This window comes from Sminthopsis crassicaudata, chromosome 2 (genome assembly GCF_048593235.1).
Source record: "Sminthopsis crassicaudata isolate SCR6 chromosome 2, ASM4859323v1, whole genome shotgun sequence".
Classification (NCBI taxonomy): domain Eukaryota; kingdom Metazoa; phylum Chordata; class Mammalia; order Dasyuromorphia; family Dasyuridae; genus Sminthopsis; species Sminthopsis crassicaudata.
Window position 1 is genome coordinate 680,362,710 of NC_133618.1, and position 22,114 is coordinate 680,384,823.

The window sequence follows — 22,114 nt, forward strand, 5'->3', positions numbered from 1 at the left end:
CCTGAAAGTTTTTTTTTCCTCCAAGTATTTTGGAGCCATTTCCAAACCTCTCTCCTTTTCTGTACTTACTGGGATGTGATAGAAAAAACAATCATTTGGAGTTAGAATTTCTGGGTTAAGGTTGGAAGCCCACTTTTTAGTTATATTGGTTAGTTAATTGACAAAATCTATGAAGTTCTTTCAAGTCTGTGTCCTCAGCTATAAAAGGGGGATGTGGTAAGTGTGAGGTAGGTGAGGGTACATCCTAGATGCCTAGATGTAAACTCCCCTTCTGTATCATCACCTTTTTCCAAAGGAAGGGTCAACAAACCCAATCCACATGGGGTACTACTGGACGGAATCTGTTGTCCATGGCTCTAGGACCAGATGCTCAAGGGCTAATCTCCATGACAGTAAAAAGAAGGATACCAACAAGGGGAAGAACTCATTATATAATAACTGAATCAAATTTATAAAATAAGAGCTATTGCTCAATTGAGAAACAGGGATAAGAACCGGCAGTTTTCAGATGAAGTAATCAAAACTATCTATAATCATAAGGGGAAAAATCTCTAAATCACTATTAATTAGAGAATGTAAATTAAAACACTTCTAAGCTACCATCCCATAACTATCAGATTCTTTTCCTTTTCTATCAAATTAGCTAATGTTGGATAGGATGTGGAAAAACATACCTTAATGCATTGTGGGTGAAATTGTATACTAATTCAACAACTCTGTAGAGCAATTTTGAACTATGCCCAAAGGGCTATAAAACCATGCCTACCTTTTGTATCACTACCAGATCTGTACCCCCAAAAGATTAAAAAAAAGTTTTCAGTACCTATATGTACAAAAAGATTTATAGCAGCTCTTTTTCGTGAGGGCAAAGAAATGGAAATTGAGGGAATGTTCATCAGTTGGGAAATGGATTTTATTAAATTAATTATTATTAATTAAATTAATATTAATGAATTAAAGTATTATTAAATTGTTATATATGATTTTGCTATGATGCATACTATCATGATATGAGAAATGATAAGCACACACACATATATATATGTATGTATACACACACACATATATATATGTGTATATATATGTATACACACATCCATATTTTAAGAAACAATAAGAATTTGTCTATAAATAGGTGATGAAACTAACTAGCCTGAGGCAGCCTTAAAATCAAAACAACCAGGACTTGAGAAAAGAGTCAACTCAAAAAAACCTGGAAAGACTTACATGAATTGATGCAAAATAAAATAAGAATAACCAGGAAAATGTTGTACAATGATCAACTTAGCCATTGTCAGCAACATGGCTCAAGACAGTTCTGAATGACTTATGGTGAAAAATGCCATCCATCTCCAGAGAAGGAAATGAGACTCTGAATGCAGATTGAAGCACATATTTTGTCTGTATTTTCTCTTTCGATATGAACTAACATGAAAACATATTTGCACAAGCATATTTTGATGTTAGTCCATGCTGTATGTTATATAGCATATTTATATATTATGTGTATGTAACATTTATGTTATATAAGATAAAATTGCTTATTTTCTCAATGGGGGGAAGGGAAGAACAGAGATAATTTGGCACTTGAATATTAAAAAACTACACATGTTAAAATTAGCTTTTACATATATAATTAGGGAAAATAAAATATTTCCTTAAAAAAAAGAAAAGTGACTCTCCTTTTAGCATTGTAAGAGGTCTCCTTTGAGGACCTAATGTGTCAATAAAAACTTGAAAGCATGTGCTTGCATTGTCCCATCCCCAACATCTCTTTCAATAGACAAGCTAGACCACTCATCTAAAATCTAATAACTTCATCCTTCATTCAAACTGCCTTTATGTATCCTTGAAGCCAAAACATCTATCTCCAATGTAATTTCTCTTCTTATTTCTCTCCTCCAACAACAACAAAAAAGAGCTTTCAGTCTAAATCATTCCCTGGTCAGAATGCCATGATGGCCTCCTACTGGGCCTTCCTGCCTCTAAACTCATCCTCCCTAAGCCAATTGGGTTCTCCTGCCAGATTCTTCTTTTTAAAATTCCACATTCTTTTTTTTTTGTTTTGTTTTTTAACTCAAATGACTGAAAATGAGCCTATTAATTCTGAGAACAGAGTTCATTTGCCTGAAATCAAACATTTTCTTTGGTAATATTTTATTCAATTATATTTATATTGTTTCCTCACAGTAACAACACCCAACAAATCATCCACTGTCCCAAAGAAGTAGATGTGTACAAAACAAATTAATGCAGAGGCTACACGTGACATCGCATGCCTGATTTCATACCTGTGGTCTACCACCTGCTACCTGGGAGGAAGGAGAAATAATCTTTTCTTCCCTCAGATTCCAATGATGGCAATTGCATTGATCTGACTCCAGGGATCTTATTGTGCATCTTTCATTTTTATTCACGTGGCCTATGAAGGGGTCTCACTTTGTCTGCATCATCTCTCACATGTATTCCCAGGGTCTCTGCATCCTTAATTCAGATCATTTTCCAATGACGCACTGTATTATTTTCATATACCTGGTTGGTCCAGCCAGTTTTCCACTGAAGAACACCTCCTTTGCTCCTTTTGGTCTACCACAAAAGGGACAGCTACAAATATCTCAGCATCTGGGGGACTTTTAAATAAATAAATGGGATAAATAGATATGTGTGTTGTTCATGTATAGACACATGGACACACACACACATATATATACATTATATGCACATGCATGCACACATGTGTATATACACACACATCCATATTTTAAGAAACAATAAGAATTTGTCTATAAATAGGCGATGAAACTAACTAGCCTGAGGCTGCCTTAAAATCAAAACAACTGGGCCATGAGAAAAGACTCAACTCATAATTTGATAATAATTAGAGAATATCTTTATAGGATTTTCCACTTTGCAACTAATTGGGATAGAGTATATACACAGACAAGTATGTCTTTGTAATTAAAAGAAATCATTGCAGATATTGAATTAAACTATTTAACCAAAACAATAGAAAACGATAGCACATATAGCATTGAGTAAGAACTACAGTATCTCAAGTAGCTGATGGCCTCCTTCCTTCTCCCTCTCCCCCATCCCTCTTTCTGCGTCAGCATCCACGGTGTACAATTGCACTCGGGCTCTCTCATCTAAGAAAACGACTGTGGGAGACTGAGAAATGATAATGTTAAAATATTTAATCATTTCCTAATTAGTCGAAATGTGTGCAAATTGGGCCTGACAAAAATATTATCTGTGGATTGCAATTGTCAGCCTTAATTCTCTGCCCTCCGAAGCCCTGATGGCCACTTCAGGGCTCCGCCACTCCCGTCTCCCCTAAATGTCAGCTCCACATTAATGATCTATTCAGCTTTTCGTAGTCCTTTCTGGGCATTTCAACAGGGGTAATTGATTACTAGCCCGAGCAGTGAAGAGTAGGCAGAATTAACTTGTTTTATACCCAGAAGAACAACTGGTATGGGAGGGAGGCTCCTCCCAGGAGTCACAGTTGCTCCTCCCTCCTTCCGGATCCCACACCTGAGCAGGGATCACTCTAGGACTTTAGGAGTCTTTCCAGACTCAGCAGCTAATGCTTTAAGCTTTGCAGAATGCTCCCTTGACGTTTCCCAACAACACCATGAGCAGAGACATCCCCAGGTTAGAGAGGAGGAAACTAAGGCTCTTCACAGGGAATTGGCCCAGAGTCCCTCAGCCGGGAAGGAGGCCAGGCAGATTCCCAACTGTGGCCTTTGGGACTCGGACTCACACTCAGCCCCGACCCGGAGCTTCCTAGTGTCATCCTTGTTAAGGCTGACCTTCAGCAGACACTGAGCAGGGCTCTTCCAAGGCTGATCTGCCTTTCTGGGGGTCCCTGAACCCAAGAGGTCATCACAGGAGACGGGAAGCCTTATTGCACCCTTCCAATGAGATCATGGGAGTCTCTGTACTGTTCCCATTGGCAAGACTGAGCCTGCCTTTAGTGAGGGGATGGGGATTCCCGAACGGAGCAATTTGTGCCGCTGGCTGCTCATTGTTGGCCATTTTGTCCAATGCCTCATGTTACAGAGCAAAAAACTGAGGCACCAAGGGAGAAGGAGGAGTTAAACTACGGCTCTCCTGCTCCCTTCGGCCCTGCTCAGGAGACTCACATTTTCCCTCCTCATTAGTTGTTAAAGAAGTCCAGTGAACGTTAGTTTTGCCTTTGTTGGATAGCAGCAGATGTGTAGTGGATACAGATTACACAGTGTCTAGATAGGTATTTATATATCCCATCCATATTTCGAAGAAGCAGCATGGAATTTTTTTTAAATGAAAGGTTGAAAGCTGAAAGGACCCACAAAGACCATCTGATCTTGTGTTTATAGCAGGGAAGAGATCCAAAGATTTTCTTGAATTGCTGTAGGTTATTAGGATAATCTAGGATAGAGTCAAAATTGACCTCAGAAACTCTGACTTCAGTCAGTTCTCTGTCCACCGAACCAGGATGTACATTTACTCCAAAGTGGGCGACAATTTGACAAAGTAACCCAGCATAAGGGCATTTCATAGATCCTTACATTGGGGAGAGAGAGATTGCCTTGTAATAGAAAAAGACCCTGATTTAGGAGCCAGAATTATTGGGTTGTAATCTACTCTGTCTGGAGGTTATAATAAATATAATGCATATCTATTAATTAAATCCAATATATCTTCTAATGTTCATGAGATATGTCTTCTTGGAGTTACTATTGCTCATTTTCTTTGATTTTTTTTCCCAGTAAATGGGAGGAAACAATCATATTCCATATCCAAGACCAAGTGTGACTCAAAAGAGTCCAGACATGTCTCCAGGAAAACAAGGAAAACGGCATCACCACTTCTGAATTAATCCACCAAGGTTCATAGAATCTCAAAAAGCAAGAATAGAAAGTGACCTCAGGGGAGATGGAGTAAAGAACGTGCTTGAGTTCTCTCCTTCCCTTCTCCAAATACCTTTAAGTAATGACTGAACAAATCCTGAGCATCAGAACCCACAAAACGATGGAGGGAAATAATTTTCCAACCCAAGAAGACAATTTAGGTTGTCAGCAGGAAAGGTCTGTTAGTGAGAGTGAGAGAGGAGCACAGTCCAGTGCAGACAGAGCTCCAGAAAACCAGGGACACATCTGGGGTCCCTGAATCCTTGGCAGCAGAGGTAATTTCCAGACCTCTCAACCTCCAGACTGTGAGATTTATAGGGGTCCCTTTATGGGCACCAGGGACAGAATTCTGTCGCATTGCCTGTACATGGATATAGATCACAGTCCCCGGTCTTAATCCCAGCATGAGAAGGAGTATTACACAACAAAACTCATGGCTTCTGGGCAGCAGGTATTGGTCCCAGGGTTGAAAAGAGCACTTGTGGGTGCCGACAAAGCAGTGCACAGTATAGGAAAGAGGAGAACACACGTTTCCCTATGTCATACAATCTTGATAAGCCAAAAACTCACAGGTCACCAGAATGACCTTTGAAAACTGCTACACAAAAAACCTGAAGCTTGGGACAGTACCCCCTCCACTTGAGAAGCAAAAGTCTCCCTTTAGTATAGAGTTAAAAGTCAAAAAATAGAGCAAACAACAGAAAGAAATTCTAACCATAAAAAATTAATATGGTGAAAAGGAAAGTCAAAATGCATACCCAGAAGACAATAAAGTCAAAATTTCTGCATCCAAAGCCTCAAAGAAAACTATAAATTGGGTTTAGGACATGGAAAAGCTCACAAAAGGAGTTTAAAAAATCAAGTAAGACAGTTAGAAGAAAAATTAAGAGAAATAAGGATGATGCAATAATGAAAAAAGGCAACAGTCTGGTAAATGAAGCACATACATACACACAAAAAGATTTAGCAGATTCTAATTTAAAAGATTGGAGAGGCTGGAATATGATATGCCAATGGACAAAGGAGCGATCATGGCAACCAGAAATCAGCTACTCAGGAAACACCCAGTATAATTCTTCAGGGGGAAAAGTGGACATTCAATGAAATACAAGACTTTCAAGCATTCCTCATGAAAATGTCAGATCTGAGTGCAAACTTTGACTTTCAAAGACAGGATTCAAGAGAAGTCTAAAAAGGTAACAGATGAACAGAGATCCTGAACGTTTCTAGATCCAACAAAGATGAATGTTTCCAGTCTTGCTGGGTACCTCACGAATCAGAAATTTTGTGAGTTCCAGTGTTGTGTGGTGGTCGCCAAACTACACCTTCCTCATAGAAGACCACCAGCACAAGAAAATGAGTCATGTGTGAATGGCTGAAAATTCTTTTCACTCAATATAGATTGAGAGAAAAGTAGAATCTCTTTAGCAGTCCCAAAAGCCTCCTGACTCTTTATTTGCCAGGTAAAGAGAATGGGAATGATAAGTCATTTTGTGCATTAAATATTTGGTAATATTTATGCAAGGAGAGGGAGAGAGAGGGAGGATGAAAGGGAGGGAGGGAGGGAGGAAGGGACTCCAATGGCTCCGTTGTCCAATCCATATCAGCCATCACCTGGCCTCTGCTTGAAGATGTCCACAGAAGGAAGCTCTCTACCTCCCACTTCCCTTCTCCCTTCCCATTCCAGACTCACACCAAACAAGGGCTGTTTGCCCTATCCCCCATTTCCACGTGGCTCCCAGTTATGACTTCTGGGATCCACTGAACAAAACCAATTGGTCCCCCTAGGGAAGCTCTTGTAGCAGAGAGCCTGGTCCTTCTGAATTTCCTCTTTTCCAGGCCCATTACGCCCAGCTGCTTCCCACATTCCCTCTGTGACATGCATTTGCCCTCTTTGTCTGGGCCCACGGCCCTTTTCCCAGAGGATGCATTGAGCTCAACTCTGACCAAGACCCAGAGCCTGCTGGCACATAGAAGTTGTATGCTGGGGGAGATTTCTTCCCGGAGGAGGTCCAAGTGGTAAAAGAAGATAGGGCCAGGGCCTGCTCCAGAGGGAATCTACCGGAGGACCCTTTTCCTTTAAACCTGGATCTTTTCCAAAAGTCGCTGCACACAATTTTTCACAACCTGAGATGGTCTTGCTCTCAAAAAGGCAGCAAAAACATTGCATTTTCTGCATCTCGCAGAAGTCAAGGAAAAAAACCACACTGACTATAAAATGGAATCAATATTGTGAATGGCTTTGTGAGTTTTAGAGGGGGAAATTGGGAAAAATAAATTGGGAAATTTTTTTCCCCTCCACCACTCATCATTAAGCTTTCAATGATTTGGGTGATGAGTTAACTTTGGAGCTGCCAAATAGATCTGAGCATTGGGGGATTGAAACGTGCTCTTCACCCTCAATGGAAAGAGCATTTTCCTCGTCAATCACTTAATCAATATTTCTTCCTCCTCCTCCTCCTGGAGTAACAGTAAGCAGGAGATTATGTAAATATCCACGCAGCTGAGGATGAGAAGAAGCACAAGCAGGCTTAAAGTCAGAACATTTTTCAGCTCATTATCTGTGACCCAGCACGCTGTGTTTAATTCTTCAGGGAGGCCGATCCAGAGCACAGAGCCTGCTATTGTCTCCTTGCAAAACCAGACTCCTCTTTCCATGGAAGGGAAGGGGGGGGGGCAGATGGAAGGAAGAGATCTTGCCTTAATCCCCAGCAAGAACTTGGGAAATGGTTTCCAGGGAGTCCCTTGCACAGCCCCTCCTAGTCTCTGAAGTCACAGCAGCTCCCTTATGAAAAGTTTGGGCTGATGGTTCAGAGTACACAATGAACCATGGATGTAACTGGTACCAAAACCCACCCCAGGAGCAGAAAAGGTGCCGGGAGAGGAGCAGAGCTTGAGAAGGCAACGTTAGGCAAAGGGACCCCAAAGATGCAGGAATCATGAGCAAAGTACAGGGGCCCTGAAGGCAGATGCATTTCCAGCACCAGTAACAGCATGGCTCTTCCCTAGAGCAGACCGTGCCATTCCGACTAATGCCACGAGATGTCACGGGAAGGTGCAAGGAGCCTTAGCTTGGAAGTCCGGACAAGAGCGAGCTTGGCTCCGGACCTGGGCCTTCCTGGGGAAGAAATGCAACCAAGCAAACTGTTGTAGGAGAAAAGCAAAGGAAAGCCCTGCCAAAGCCCAAAGGGGGATGGGCATGAACGGCACTGGTTGCCTAAATCCTTGGAAGTTTCAGTGTACTGTGAGCTCTATGTGCCAACAGCAGGCGGGGAAGCATCAACAAAAGGAAACTCGGCCCCCCAAACAATGATATTCTGGGCCGTCTGAAGAATGGCCAAGAACGAGCAGCCAAGAATCCCCCGGCTGTCTGTGCCAGTCAGCTGGCATCTGCAGAATTGTGTTCCGTTCTGGGCACCGCACTGTAGGAAGGGCAGAGAGAGGCTGGGGAGTTTCCATAAGAGCATCATAGCCAATGTGAAAAGATTGGAAAGATGCAATGCAGGATCCTGGGAAAAACTGGGCATCTGTAGCCAAAGACAAGAGACCCGGCAATTGCTTTGTAGTATTTGAAAGGCTGTCATGGAGAGAATGGGTGAGACCATTCCTCTTGGCTCCAGAGGACAGAGCGGGGAATGATGGGTGGAAGCTGTGAAGAAGCGGGTTCAGCTCATGGAAATTTTAAAAATGCCTTATTTCTACATCCAAGAGCAGACAGGGCTGACATGGGGCCCTGCCACTGGAACTGGATGGTTCCAGAAAGCAACATGGGGGAAGAAAATGAGGAGTATTGGACCAATTTTTCCAACAAGGAAGACATCTCCAGTCTGCAACCCAACCACTCCTCCCCACTCAATTCCCCAAAGGGGTAAGAGGCACTTCCAGCTGGGAAGAAACCAATCAAGAAGGCTCCTCCCTTCCTGACCCAGCTCACCTTGAGAGGAACCTCTGCCTGTATCCTCTTCTCCCATCCCAGCCTCGGTGGGGAGGGGAGAGTGGATATGGAGGCAGAAGCTCCCAGGACTCTGGCCACCAGCCACGGCCCCCCATCCCCCTTCCTGCTGCTTCTCTCCAAGCAGAGAAGCCCAAGACCCTTCCAGTATTGGTGTTTGGGAACCCGGGAGATTATACCCTGAGCCACATCGTCCTGCAAGAACTGCCTCACAGCCTGACGGGCTCAGCCTCGGCCCCGCCCCCAGCTCACTGCTGACCACTTCAACCTGAGTGATGGCTTCCTGGGGGTGGCTTACGTCCACACCACCACTGCGAAATGCTATATGTTGGGACGCCAGGTGGACCCCCAAAGTGATAGAAAAGCTCTGAAAAGGGTTAGGCGAGCCCACCTGGCACAGTAATGGTCTTCCCGTATACCCACGTGCCCCAAGTATGCACATGTATAAAATGTATACATACACACACGTGTGTATACAGCAGGCACATATATAAAAGTATATTACACACACATGTGCATATAATAGGCATGTATATAGGTGCATATGATATGTGCATACACATGTATGTGCATATATAACACATATGTACACGTTTATGTGTATGCTATATTTGTATGTGCACTTATATACATGTATATATAGTGTGTGTGTGTATATATATATACATATACACATACTTATATAACAAGTCTACATAATGTATGTCTATACACACACACAGACATCCTTGTACTTAACTTGTGTGCACATCGAAACACTGAAAGACCCTCAGAGAAGCGGTCTCAGTGAAAAAATCCGCTAGACTTTCTCCCTCAGGGATCGCTGACCTTAGGTTTAAGGGAAAGTCGAGGCAGCCCAAGTCCCCGTGCGATGAAGATGTGTTAGCTTAATGTGTGAGCAACAGGAACGACGAAATGCGCGGGTTGTCAATGCCAGATGATCCCTGGGAAGAGTGGAGTACCATCATTCTCCAAGTTCAAAGGCATCCTCTGCTCCTGATTCATTCACACTAAAATATCCACGGTCTTTATGTGCTCGTTTCTACTTCTGAAATACGGGGAAAGGTTTAAAATGATCATGCATATGGTGAGGGATATTTATTGCGTGTGGAGCCATCATAAAAATTCCTTTTATATCCCAAATAAAAACTAAAATCCAATGTGGCTGGTGGAGATTTTTTTTATATATCTCTGGATTATGGCCTGGGCTGCATGACTTAGGGGAAATTTAGTGGCCATGAAAGTGAGCTACAGTGGCAGCGGTCTCCCACCCATCATCGGCGTCTACTGCCATGGATCATTCTACATGATTTCACAAAGGTAAATATCCATTAGAAGTGAAACACCTTCATCGTCCGGAACCCAGCCTTGGGTAGAGATAGACAGCCACGAGCCAGGAAAGAACACATCGGCTGCAAGGGAGGAAGAACTAAATCAGTTAATAAAACGGGCCAATAATTAGATGGAAAAGTCACTGCCCAATGAGAATTGCCTTCTCCGGAATTCTAGAGGAGACCGTTTAAAGATCGGAGGAGCAGGTAAACAGCAATTGTCTGTGCAGAGAGAGACCATTTCAATTCTCTTTGGAAGGGGTCTGTCTGTATTTTTAAGTATCAATAAGAAATTGCAGATCCCTAAATTTATTAGTAAGTATGAGCTGCAAAAGTGGAAGAAGTTGGACTGGCACTAAACGTGATTCATATCTGTACCAACTTGCCAGAAGGTTATTTATTGCCCAAAGCATATGGGGAACCAGCATTTCCTGGCTTCACAGATAGCACTGAAGGAATAAAATGTAGAGATCCATCTTGGATGGTTGCAAAGATGAATCAAGGTAAATTACCCACAGAAGAAAACCCCGAGCATCTCGTGGCAAGGATACAAAAATAATTTGTTCTCTCTTGGGAGCGGGACCTTCATTTGTTTTCATTTCCCTGACTTCTTGGAACTTCATCTAGAGATATTACCTCTCCAAATAATGTTCAAAGCAACATCACACTCCCCAAGGACCTCCACATGCACAGGAAATTTACAGAAAACAGACATCAAAGGAAGAATCTAACTAAAAGGGGGGATGATGTGGTCCCATCCACTGGGCTGCATGCATTATTCTCCGGGCCCAGCTCAGGATGGGCCCGTCACTGTTTTTGAAGTAAATCTGAATCACGAGTTGGGATGGAGTGGAATTGCAGACTTACAGAAACTAATGAGAAGCAGGATCTGATCAGATAGCACCCTGGCTTTTGTCTCCTGAGTAACTGGGGGGAGAGATGCTCAGAAAGTTCAAGCCTGCCTTATGTCCTTCCTTCCCATCCTCCATCTGTCCAGTCAGTCAGCACGGACATCTGTCCCCAGGAAGTAAGCGAGGACAGAGTTTGCTGGGGAGGACAAGGAGGTACCAACTTTGGTACTGATGAGGTTGCCTGCTGTCCCCCTACTAATAGTGTTTCTACAGTGACTCTCTGCCAGAGCATCACAGAAAATCAGTTTTAAAAGAAATACAGACACTTTTAAATTGATTGTTACAATGAATGGGCACACGGCAGAATGATCTCCCCAGGAGGGATGGAGAAGGTAACTCCATGGGGTTACAGGGGGGTCCAGAAGGATTCTTCTTGTCAGAAATTCTGGCCCCATCCACGTGATCTGCTACTACGTTGCTTCCTGCTGGTGGAGTCTGAGAGAGCGGTCAGCAGGCTGGATGCAGCTGGGTCTGGCCTTGAGCTGATGCTCATGGAGCCAGCGGGAGTGTGGCTGCCTCCCTGGCCCTCTCTGGGGCAGCTGCATGACCCAGGGGAGAGAGTGTTGTCAGGAGGAGTCGAGTTCAAATCTGAGCTCAGCTTTTTGAGGAGATTCAGGAGATTTCTGATAGACTTGGGAGAGAGAGAACCATCTGCCTCCAGAAAGAACTATGGAGCCTGAATGTGGATTGAAGCATAGTATTTTCATTTGTTGTCGTTTTTTGTTTTCTTGTATTATTTTTTCTTTCTTATTTTTCCCCTTTTGGTCTGAATTTTATTGTGCAGCATGATAAATGTGGAAATATACTTAGAATAATTGCACATATCTAACATATTCGATTACTTGCTGTCTAGGGAAAGGAGGAGATGGGGAGTAAGGGAAAAATTGGAATACAAGATTTGGCAAGGGTGGATTCTTTTAAAGTTTTTAAATAATACCTTTTTATTTTCAAAATATACGCAAAGATAGCTTTCAACATTGCAAACTTTTTCTCCCTCCCACCCCCTTTTCTAGACAGCAAATAATCCAATATATGTTAAACATATTCTATACATATTTCCACTATTATCATGCTGCCCAAGAGAAATTACATTAAAAAGGAAGAAATGAGAAAGGAAACAAAAAGCAAGTAAACAGCAAAAAGGGGAAAATACTGTGTTGTGATCCACATTCAGTAAGGGTGACTGTTTAAAACTAGCTTTGCATATAAAGAATAATAATTGAATGAACCAAATCAGCTCCAATAGAGCAGTAATGAACTGAACCAACTACACCCAGCCAAAGAACTCTGGGAGATGACTATGAACCACTACAGAGAATTCCCAGTCCCTCTATTTTTGTCCGCCTGCATTTCTGATTTTCTTCACAGGTTAATTGTGCACTGTTTCAAAGCCCTATTCTTTTTGCCCAGCAAAATAACGGTTTGGACAAGTATACATAGATTGTATTTATCTTATACTTTAACATATGTAACATGTATTGGTCAACCTGCCTTCTGGGGGAGGGGGTGAGGGGAAGGAGGGGAAAAGTTGGAACAAAAAGTTGGCAATGGTCAATGTTGTAAAATTACCCAAGCATATATCTGGTAAATAAAAACTATTTTTAAAAAAAGAATAATAATTGAAAATAAAAAGCTATTATTATTTTTAAAAAATCTGAGCTCAGAAACTTTTTTTTTTAGCTGAACAACCTCAGGGTAAATCACTTGATTTTAGTTTGCCTCAGTTTCCTCTGAAGGCTCTACTATACAATGGGGATAGTGATGGCGCTGACCTTCTAGAACTGCTGTAATAATCAAATGGAAAATACTTTCAAGTTCTTACCTCCCTGTTTGGCGGGTTGCGGATGATTAACAAATACTGTTTCTTTCTTTCCTTCTTTCTCTTTTGGGGACTCTGTAGTAGAATGGAAGGATGGAGGGTGGGTAGTTTTCCTTGCCCCTCCCACCTCACCTGGTAGCATTAAACCATGAGCATCAGGTGAGACAGCAATAGTGCAGCCTCAAATCCCATTCAATTAGCAACTAACACAGCCAGGTGTGCTGGGAGGAAGAAGGCAGCAACTAACACAGCCAGGTGCGCTGGGAGGAAGAAGGTAGTAACTAACACAACCAGGTGCGCTGGGAGGAAGAAGGTAGCAACTAACACAGCCAGGTGTGCTGGGAGGAAGAAGGTAGCAACTAACACAACCAGGTGCGCTGGGAGGAAGAAGGTAGTAACTAACACAACCAGGTGCTCTGGGAGGAAGAAGGTAGCAACTAACACAACCAGGTGCGCTGGGAGGAAGAAGGTAGTAACTAACACAACCAGGTGCGCTGGGAGGAAGAAGGTAGCAACTAACACAACCAGGAAGAAAGTAGTAACTAACACAGCCAGGTGCGCTGGGAGGAAGAAAGTAGTAACTAACACAGCCAGGTGCGCTGGGAGGAAGAAAGTAGTAACTAACACAGCCAGGTGCTCTGGGAAGAAGAAGGCAGCAACTAACACAACCAGATGCGCTGGGAGGAAGAAAGTAGTAACTAACACAGCCAGGTGCGCTGGGAGGAAGAAAGTAGTAACTAACACAGCCAGGTGCGCTGGGAGGAAGAAAGTAGTAACTAACACAGCCAGGTGCGCTGGGAGGAAGAAGGCAGCAACTAACACAACCAGGTGCGCTGGGAGGAAGAAGGTAGCAACTAACACAGCCAGGTGCGCTGGGAGGAAGAAGGCAGCAACTAACACAGCCAGGTGCGCTGGGAGGAAGAAGGCAGCAACTAACACAACCAGGTGCGCTGGGAGGAAGAAGGACATGGAGCTACTTCTTCCCATTCATATTCTTTTCTGTTTTTTGTTTGTTTGTTTTTTCAAACATTTTGGGGGCTCATCTCTGTAAAAGCCTGGAATGTATCCTTTTCCTTGAAGATTATTATTATTAATACTGGTATCATCATCATCATCACATCCTTTGATAAGTCAATTAGTGACTTCTTTCTTTAATTATCTTGAATAAATGCTTTTCCATTTATTTAGCATTTGCCACTAAATGCACGCCATGCTGCCCTGGATGAAATGTAAACCTCTAGTGAACAGGAGCCATTCCATGCTTCTCTTTCTGTCCTCAGCGTGTAGCTGAGGGCATGCCATAAGTGCCTAAGCAACGCTTCCTAGTTAATTATGTGAACGAGCATTTATTAAACACCTACTAAATCCCCAGAACTGTGAGAGGCACTGGAGCCATAAAGGCACACACAAATGGAGCATTCCCAGGACGAGCTAACACTGACATATGGGGCAGGCACTCGGGGCTAAGCCCTTGACAATCATGACCTCCTCTGACCCCCCCATCTGTTCCTCTTCCTGGCGTTGTGGTTGTTCAGTAGCTTTAGTTATCCACCACAGCCATGACCTCCTTTGGGGTTTGCTTGGCAGGAACACTGGAGTGGTTGGTCATTTCCTTCTTCAGATCATGTTACGGATGAGGAAACTGAGGCAAACAGGGGTAAAGTGACTGGACCAGGGTCACACAGGAAATATCTAAGGACAGATTTGATTTTGAGAACTTGAGTCTTCTTCTCCCTTGCTTAATATTCTCTCCATGGCACACCCTAGCTGCCCTGATAAATTAGTTGCTATCATTCCCACTTTACAGATAAGGAAACTGAGGCAATCTCCTCCCACGGTTCATACAGTAAGAGTCTGAGCCCTCATTTGAACTCAGGTCTTCCTGACCCCTGCCTCCTGCTCTTTCTCTGGTATCCTCCAGCTGTGCTGGTCGGTAGCTGGCTATTATCACCTGCATTGTACACATTAGGAAACTGAGGTGAAGCCCGACCGTGGTCACATACCTAGCAAGAGTCTGAGGCTGGATTTGAACCCAGATACTCCTGGCTCCAGGCCTGAGGAGATCCACTTCCCAGCTAACTCCTGAGCTCAGCAAGCTGTGAGTCTATTAGGGAAGACAATCTAGACCACAAAATTAATCAAAGCAACCGAGTGTCCAGCAGCCTTGTTAAGGATGGCCAACTTTAGCCCAGCATCTTGGGCCAGGAGGAGTCAGAGGCGCTCCGGAAGTCAGAGAGAAGTGGACCATGGGCGTGGTGGGGTCAAATACAGCCCTCCTTCCAGCTCTGGACTCCTCCCACAGATCTCCCGATGCTCACCAGACATCCCCACTCGGGTTTCCCACCAGTGTCTCAAGCTCAGTAGGTTCGAACAGACTTTGTTCAGTCTTCCCATCTTCTCACCTCTCCCGATTTTCTGATTTCTATCTGGAATATCACCATTTCTCACGTGTGCAGATTTGCCACGGGGGAGGCAACTCTGAGGCAGCTGAGTGGTAAAGTAGACGAAGCGATGGATCAGGAATGGAGAAAACCTGAATTTAAATCCAACCTCGGACGCCTGCCATTGTGTGACCCGGATAGATCCCTTCATCCCCCTCTTTCACCTTATACGTAGTCGTAACAGCGCTCCCTCCAAGGGCTGTGGAGAAGATAAAGACAATACTAATAAAATGCTTTGCAGATTGAGAAGTGTTACAGAAGTAGTACAGGACACACTTTGGTGCGAGGGTCATCCACTCCTCCACTGCCAAACCTTAATTCCATCAACAACAGCCTCTCTCTTAGGCCTTGTCCCATTCTCTCCACTCCCCATAGGACCAAGCACCATATTACAAGCCCCCATCCCTCACCAGATTATGCCCCCTCTCTGACCGATGTCTCCTCCCGTCAGCCAGGCAACCTCCATGTATTTAGTGAGAAAACTTTTTTAATAATATGCTTCATTCTGCATTCAGACTCCATAAAGAGGATGGCACTTTCTATCACGAGTCTCTTCCAATTGTCCCAAATCTGTGTATGGCTGAGAAGTTCGGTCAGTCACAGTCGATCATCCCATCATCTTGCTGGGACTGTGTGCAAGGGACTCCTGATTCTGCTCACTTCAAGACACGAGTCTTTTGTTTTCTCCTGAAATCTGCCTGCTCATAATTTCTCATGATATTCTGTTATCCTCATAGACCGTAACTCGTTCAGCCATCCCCCAGCTGACGGGCATCCCCTCGATTTCTAATTCTCTGCCAGCACCAAAAGAGCTTCTGTAAACATTGTGTACATGTGGGGCCTTCCCCTCGTCTAACGGTCTCGTTGGGATCAGATGTCCTAGTGGCACCGCTGGGCCAATGATGACGCAGTCTTAGGGCCCTGGGGGGATCGTTCCAGACCGCTCTACGTAATGGTTGCATCCGTTCCTAACTCTACCCACGTTACCTCAGTGGCCCAATTTTCCCACATTTCTCAGCTTTCATTTTCCTTTTCTGCCATATTAGCCAATCCGCTAAATGTGAGGTAATACCTCGGCGCTGTTTAATCAGTAGTGATGTACATGGCATTTTTTCCATAGGACTATAGAGGGCTTTAATTTCTTTATCTGAAAACTGCTTGTTCATATCCTGTGATCATTTATCAATCGGGCGATGGTGTGTATTTCTATTGATTTGACTCCGTTTTCCATATATATTAAAAATGAGGTCTTCATCAAAACACTGAAAAATCGTTTCCCAGTTTTCTGATTCCTTTCTAATTTTGGTTGCAATGGAATTATGCAAAATCCTTTTAATTTAATTATAATTATTCACTTTGCATTTCATAACGTTCCCTATGAGGTTATAAATTCCTCCCCTCTCCCTAGATCTGACAGTAACCTCTCCCTTGCTCTCCTAATTTGCCTATGGTGTCACCCTTTAGATCTAAACCACACCTGTTTTCATGTTATCTTTTCTTTCCCTCCCTGAGGCTGGGGGTAAGTGACTCACCCAGGGTCACACAGCCAGGAAGTGTTAAGTGTCTGAGACCAGATTTGAACTCGGGTCCTCCTGACTTCAGGGCTGGTGCTCCATCCACTGCGCCCCCTGGCTGCCCCTTGATGTTATCTTGGTGTAGGGTGTGAGATGTTGGTCAGGGCCTAGTGTTGACCATTGTGCATAAAGAGACCTTTTTGTGCCAGGAACCAGACTGATCACAGTGGGAAGGGATACTACTGAAACAAAACCCTGAGAAGCTCCACCGTGATTGGAGGAACAGCATGAAAACAGGGATGTAGGTACAGGACAGTTACCGAGCAGCGGGATGCTGCGATCAGATTGAAGGGGAGAGGGGGCTGGGGGGCATCCTCCTGCCCACGATCATGGAGCTGTCTTCCAATTGCTATTTCAGTCCCAGGTGGGTCATGGCCCTCTACCACCCCAGAAATCTCGATGGATCCTTATGGAATAGGAGATCAACCACAGATTCATCTGCCTGCGCTTAAAGCCCTTCCCAAGCTGACTCACTTTCCTGGATGCTTCTGCATGGCTTCCCCGCAAAGTCCGAGTCCCAGCCCTCCTCCTCCTCCTCCCTTCAGGCTACCTCCCAGGTCTGCTTCCTTCCTAGATATCTCCTCAATGCTCAGCCCAGGTGCTACTGCGGGGCCTCCCCCCAGGGCCCCCTAGATTGGGAATATTTATTCAGAATTTGTAGTGACTGAGATGAGTGAATCCCGTCCCCCTCCTCCTAGAGTAGAATGACCCTGACGGGAGGGGCTATTTCACTCATGTTCCCCCCACCCCATCTAGGCCAGTGCCTGGTACACGCTATGTCCTTTATAAATGCTTGTCTGTTTGAATGGATTTAACTGAATTAAATCTAGCACGTCTTCAGTTGAGGGAAATGCGCCCCCAGCTGTCGTAGCGGATTCTTGCTGAATGGATATGCAACGGACTCACCTGGCAAGGGGGACCCGTCGTCCCTTCGGTGGGAAGTGATTACTCCCTTGTCTCTGAATTTAATCGAAGGATTCAGAGCTGCAAATGATCTGGGAAGGGTCTTACACACGTTCCTCTTACAGATGGGGAAACTGAGGCTCTCCTGGAACTCCTTAATGCCTGCTACTTGAGGCCCGTGGGCCCCCCATTACAGCATCTTGAGTCACAATTACAGAATTTGGAACGAAGAGGTCTTGAATCCTCCCTGGAGGAGGAAGCAATATCTCACTTAGTTCCGGCTGGGAATGGAGTGGGACGGCCATGGCACGATCCCAGAATCGCCAGGTCTCAGGCTACCAGACCCCCGGGGCCTGCAAACACTAAGCAATAGGGTGACAATCCAAAGACCTGGGCAAGCCGGGTTTTGCTTTCCCTACAAAAGTGCAGCAACTTTAGCCTTGATTTTTTTTTCCAACACAAAAAGTGTTGAAAACCCAGTGAGAAGAGGCCCAGTGTGGGCTGGGCGTCCTGTTCCAATGGTCAGAGCAAAGGGAGGCAGTTTCCTCATCCTGAGGAGGGAGCTCCCGTTAGGCAATGGTCATGGGGTGGGTGGGGGGGATAAATGGCCTGGGGATCATTACTTTCTGCAGAGGAGGTAGGGGGTCGCCAGGGGGCCCAGTGGCTAGAGCATCAGGCCTGGGATTTCTGAGTTCAAGTCTGGCCTAGACCCAGGCAATTCATTTTGCTCATTTCCCTCAAATGTACAGTGAGCTGAAGAAGGAAAGGGCGGTACGTCTGACAAGAAAACCCCAAAGGGGCAGGAAGAGCCTGGCCAACAAGAGGCGGCCGGGGCCCCGGCTTGGTGCAAGTTGGCGAGACTGGGGGGGAAAGGAGAGGACGCCGTTTCTAAGCTTCTTGGAGGGGAGGATTCCCTTTGTGTAGCCGGGGGGGGAGGGCTGGGCCTCAATCTGGATCCGAAAAAGGCTTATTTGGGACTTATACAAAGACAGGGCCCAACATCCCGCCGACCGACTCCAGGGACGACTGAGAGCAGGTCCAGGCCTGAGGACAGGGTCCCAATGGAAAAGGGGGAGAGGAGAGCGATGGAGGGAGCCGGGGGGAGCTCTGGGTCCTGACTCTAAGGTGGTACACCTTGTGTGCCCTTAGACATACTGGGTGGATGGCGGGCAATCTCTGAACGCAGCCCTCCTGCCTCCAGGACCACTGGCCTGCTCTGGTCCCGATGTAGCTTCTGTATCTGCCATGGCTCCTGCTGAGCACCCCCCTCGTGCCCAGCCTGTGGGCACTTTGTGAGACTGTGGAGGGAGCACTCAGACGGTGGAGGGAGAGGAGCGTCTGGTCCTCCCCCTCGTGCCCAGCTTGTGGGCACTTTGTGAGCGCTCAGACTGTGGAGGGAGCACTCAGACGGTGGAGGGAGAGGAGCGTCTGGTCCTCCCCCTCGTGCCCAGCCTGTGGGCACTTTGTGAGCACTCAGACTGTGGAGGGAGCACTCAGACGGTGGAGGGAGAGGAGCGTCTGGTCCTCCCCCTCATGCCCAGCCTGTGGGCACTTTGTGAGCGCTCAGACTGTGGAGGGGGAGGAGCGTCTGGTCTTCCCCCCTCATGCCCAGCCTGTGGGCACTTTGTGAGCACTCAGACTGTGGAGGGAGCACTCAGACTGTGGAGGGAGCACTGAGACGGTGGAGGGGGAGGAGCGTCGGTCCTCCCCCCTCTGCCAGCCCGAGCCACCTCAGCCCCCGGCACACGGGCCTTATTTCCTCACCGAGAATATCCCAATGGCCACCTTTGCTCCACCCCCACTCCCCATGTAAGCACTGCACTGCTCAGCTCAGAAACCGGTGCATTTATTGAGTATAAACTCCTCGCGGTAGTTTGCAGAGTCATCCACAAGGCCCCTTTTCTCCATTTTCAGACTTGTCCCCCCCCCCCCCACATTGCATTCTGTGAGCTCCATCCTTCCCTCCCTCTCGGGTGGCCCCAATCCGCGGCTCCGCCCTCGACCCCGGCTCCGTCTGCCCGAGTCCTTCTCGATCCCAAGGAAGCTGCCGCCTGCCTGCCGGACCCTGGAAAGCAAACTGGCCGTCCTCAAATACGGAGTGGACTTGCCTGTGCCGCTCCTGGACTCACGGGCCACACCTCTTGGTGCCGGTTATTCCCTATTTCTCCTCACCCCCTCCCCCATATTTTAAGCTCCTCACAAGCAGGATCAGGGCTGGACGACTTCCTGAATTAAATTGCACTGAAATGTTACCTTCACGTCACAAACCTGTAAGAAGGATGATCTGATGAAGGGAGGAAACAGAATTTTTTAGTTTCTTCCAAAGCCTGGACATAAGGCCTGACAAGGACTGGGAAAACCCATTTCTTCCTCCATGCGAGAGCCTCCTCAGACTTTAAAGACCCCTGTCAACCCTCCCCAAATGGTGGTCTTCTCTCCAAGTCTCCAACTGCCTCCGTCACCCTTCCCTGCACGCCCCCACTCATCATTCTTAGTGGCAGCTTCCAACATCCCCCTGATGGGGAGGCCCTGGGGGGCTCGGCCTCCACCACGATGGACCTCCGGCCTCTCTTGGGATGCCGAGGATCCCATTAGCCTTTCTAGGCTGCTACACGATGCTGCTGAGTCACGTGAAAGCTCCAGTTTACTCAAACAAGTTGCTCTGTCCCTGTGCTTCCCTGCTTTGGGATCATGTATTACCCACCCTCCCACTTCCGTCTGCCTCGTTATTCCGATTCTCAACGGGCCTGGCTTCACTTGAAGTGACAGTAACATGGGAGAGAACTGACAAAACACGGGGAGGGCCCGTATGTACCTTTACTAAGCACTTCCTAGGTAGGCGTCAGAAATACACACGGGACACGGCCCCTGAGATGCTCTGGGCCCGGTGCCTCTAATTGGGAGGAGTGGAAAGGAAAATTCCACTGGAGTTCTGACCCGTCTTCATTCCATTTATTTTTCTCAAGCCTCCTGATTTGGGGGGCCTGGGAAAATCCACCAGCTTAATTTCAAGAGACGGAAGCTGGAATCCAGAAAGGAAACCCGCAGTGGCTTAGTATTTACAATCACAACTCAGTCAGATTCATAGTTTGAAATTCAGATTAAAGCTAAGTAAGGTTTCTTCTGGAAGGTGGATGATTATTCTATTCCTCTGTGCAAATAACACCATTTTCATTTAAGTTTTGAGAAAAGGGAAAAAAAAGTCTCTGTTTGTGGAGACCCTGCGACTGCATGGGATGGTGCTGGAGAACGCGGGTGGGGGGATGAGTCTGGTTTAAAATATTTATTAATTAAAAAAAAGTTAAAATATTTATTTATACAAAGATGATGAGAAAAATCTCATGCAAACTCTGGGCATACAATAAAAATAACTGAAATATTCACATGATGATTTTTTTTCCTTTTTTTACAAAATAACTCATTTTAAAATTATCTTAAACAAGAAATCCGAAGGGTGGTATTGATTCCCTCTCTGGGCTTGAAAGCACCTTTCAGAATAACGGGACGCCCATCACTGTAAACTGCCATCGTCCTCCAAGGTGCATGTGTCCAGACTGGCACGCTCATCACTGTGGTTTACGACTAACACGCCGAGACGACTACTCAGAAAACGAGACATCGACCTATGAACGCGGGAGTCACGGAGGCCGAGAGCACGGCCGGCCCTTCCCTAGAATGTAAATGGATGCGACGCACTCCTCCAAGTCGGGTTAAGAGAGTCTGGAGAATGGCAGAGATGGCATCTGTTTCTGCTCAATTACAAATCTGCATTGGATTTATAATTTGTGTATATTACAAGATATTTGCATAATTAAAACAATTAAGGGATTGACATATCATGGCAATTAGAAATACATCAGACACTGAATGTTGTACAAAAGAGAGCTTCAATATGAAACAGCGATCCTTTGAGATCCGGCCGTCCCCCCCGGACAGGAGGGCCCTGGCAGGATGGGGGCTCAAAGGTTTCCTCCACGAGGGTGGGCTCTGCTCCAGGACTCGCTCATTCTCTCCTGGGCTCCTTCCTGCAGACTCTTATCTCATTTTGCGAAGTCTGAGTCTGTTTTCTTTGTCTCTCTTTTTAAGGAGCATTATGAACTGGTTGAAAAAATGTTCTTGGTCCTTCTTCTTCTGAACAAGTCGGAACCTTTGATCTCGGCCATATTTTTCAGCAAATTCTTTGAACGTTGTTCTGAAAAAAATTAAAAACAAATTTGAAAGACATTCAGATTTTTCAGTAGCTAACGCAAGAACCGTGGGTTTCCTAGAGAGCGAGTTACACTGCAGA

At 45.5% G+C, this 22,114-nt stretch overlaps 1 protein-coding gene across 1 annotated transcript in view; it reads right to left on the reverse strand.

The window, feature by feature from the left end:
• Positions 1–20,883: 20,883 nt before the first annotated feature.
• TCERG1L (transcription elongation regulator 1 like) overlaps positions 20,884–22,114 on the reverse strand; it is a 321,919-nt gene continuing 320,688 nt past the window's right edge. The window contains exon 13 of the mRNA XM_074284888.1: positions 20,884–22,018. Coding sequence (XP_074140989.1) covers positions 21,862–22,018 — 157 coding nt within the window. The 3' untranslated portion in view covers positions 20,884–21,861. The remainder of the gene's footprint in view (positions 22,019–22,114) is intronic.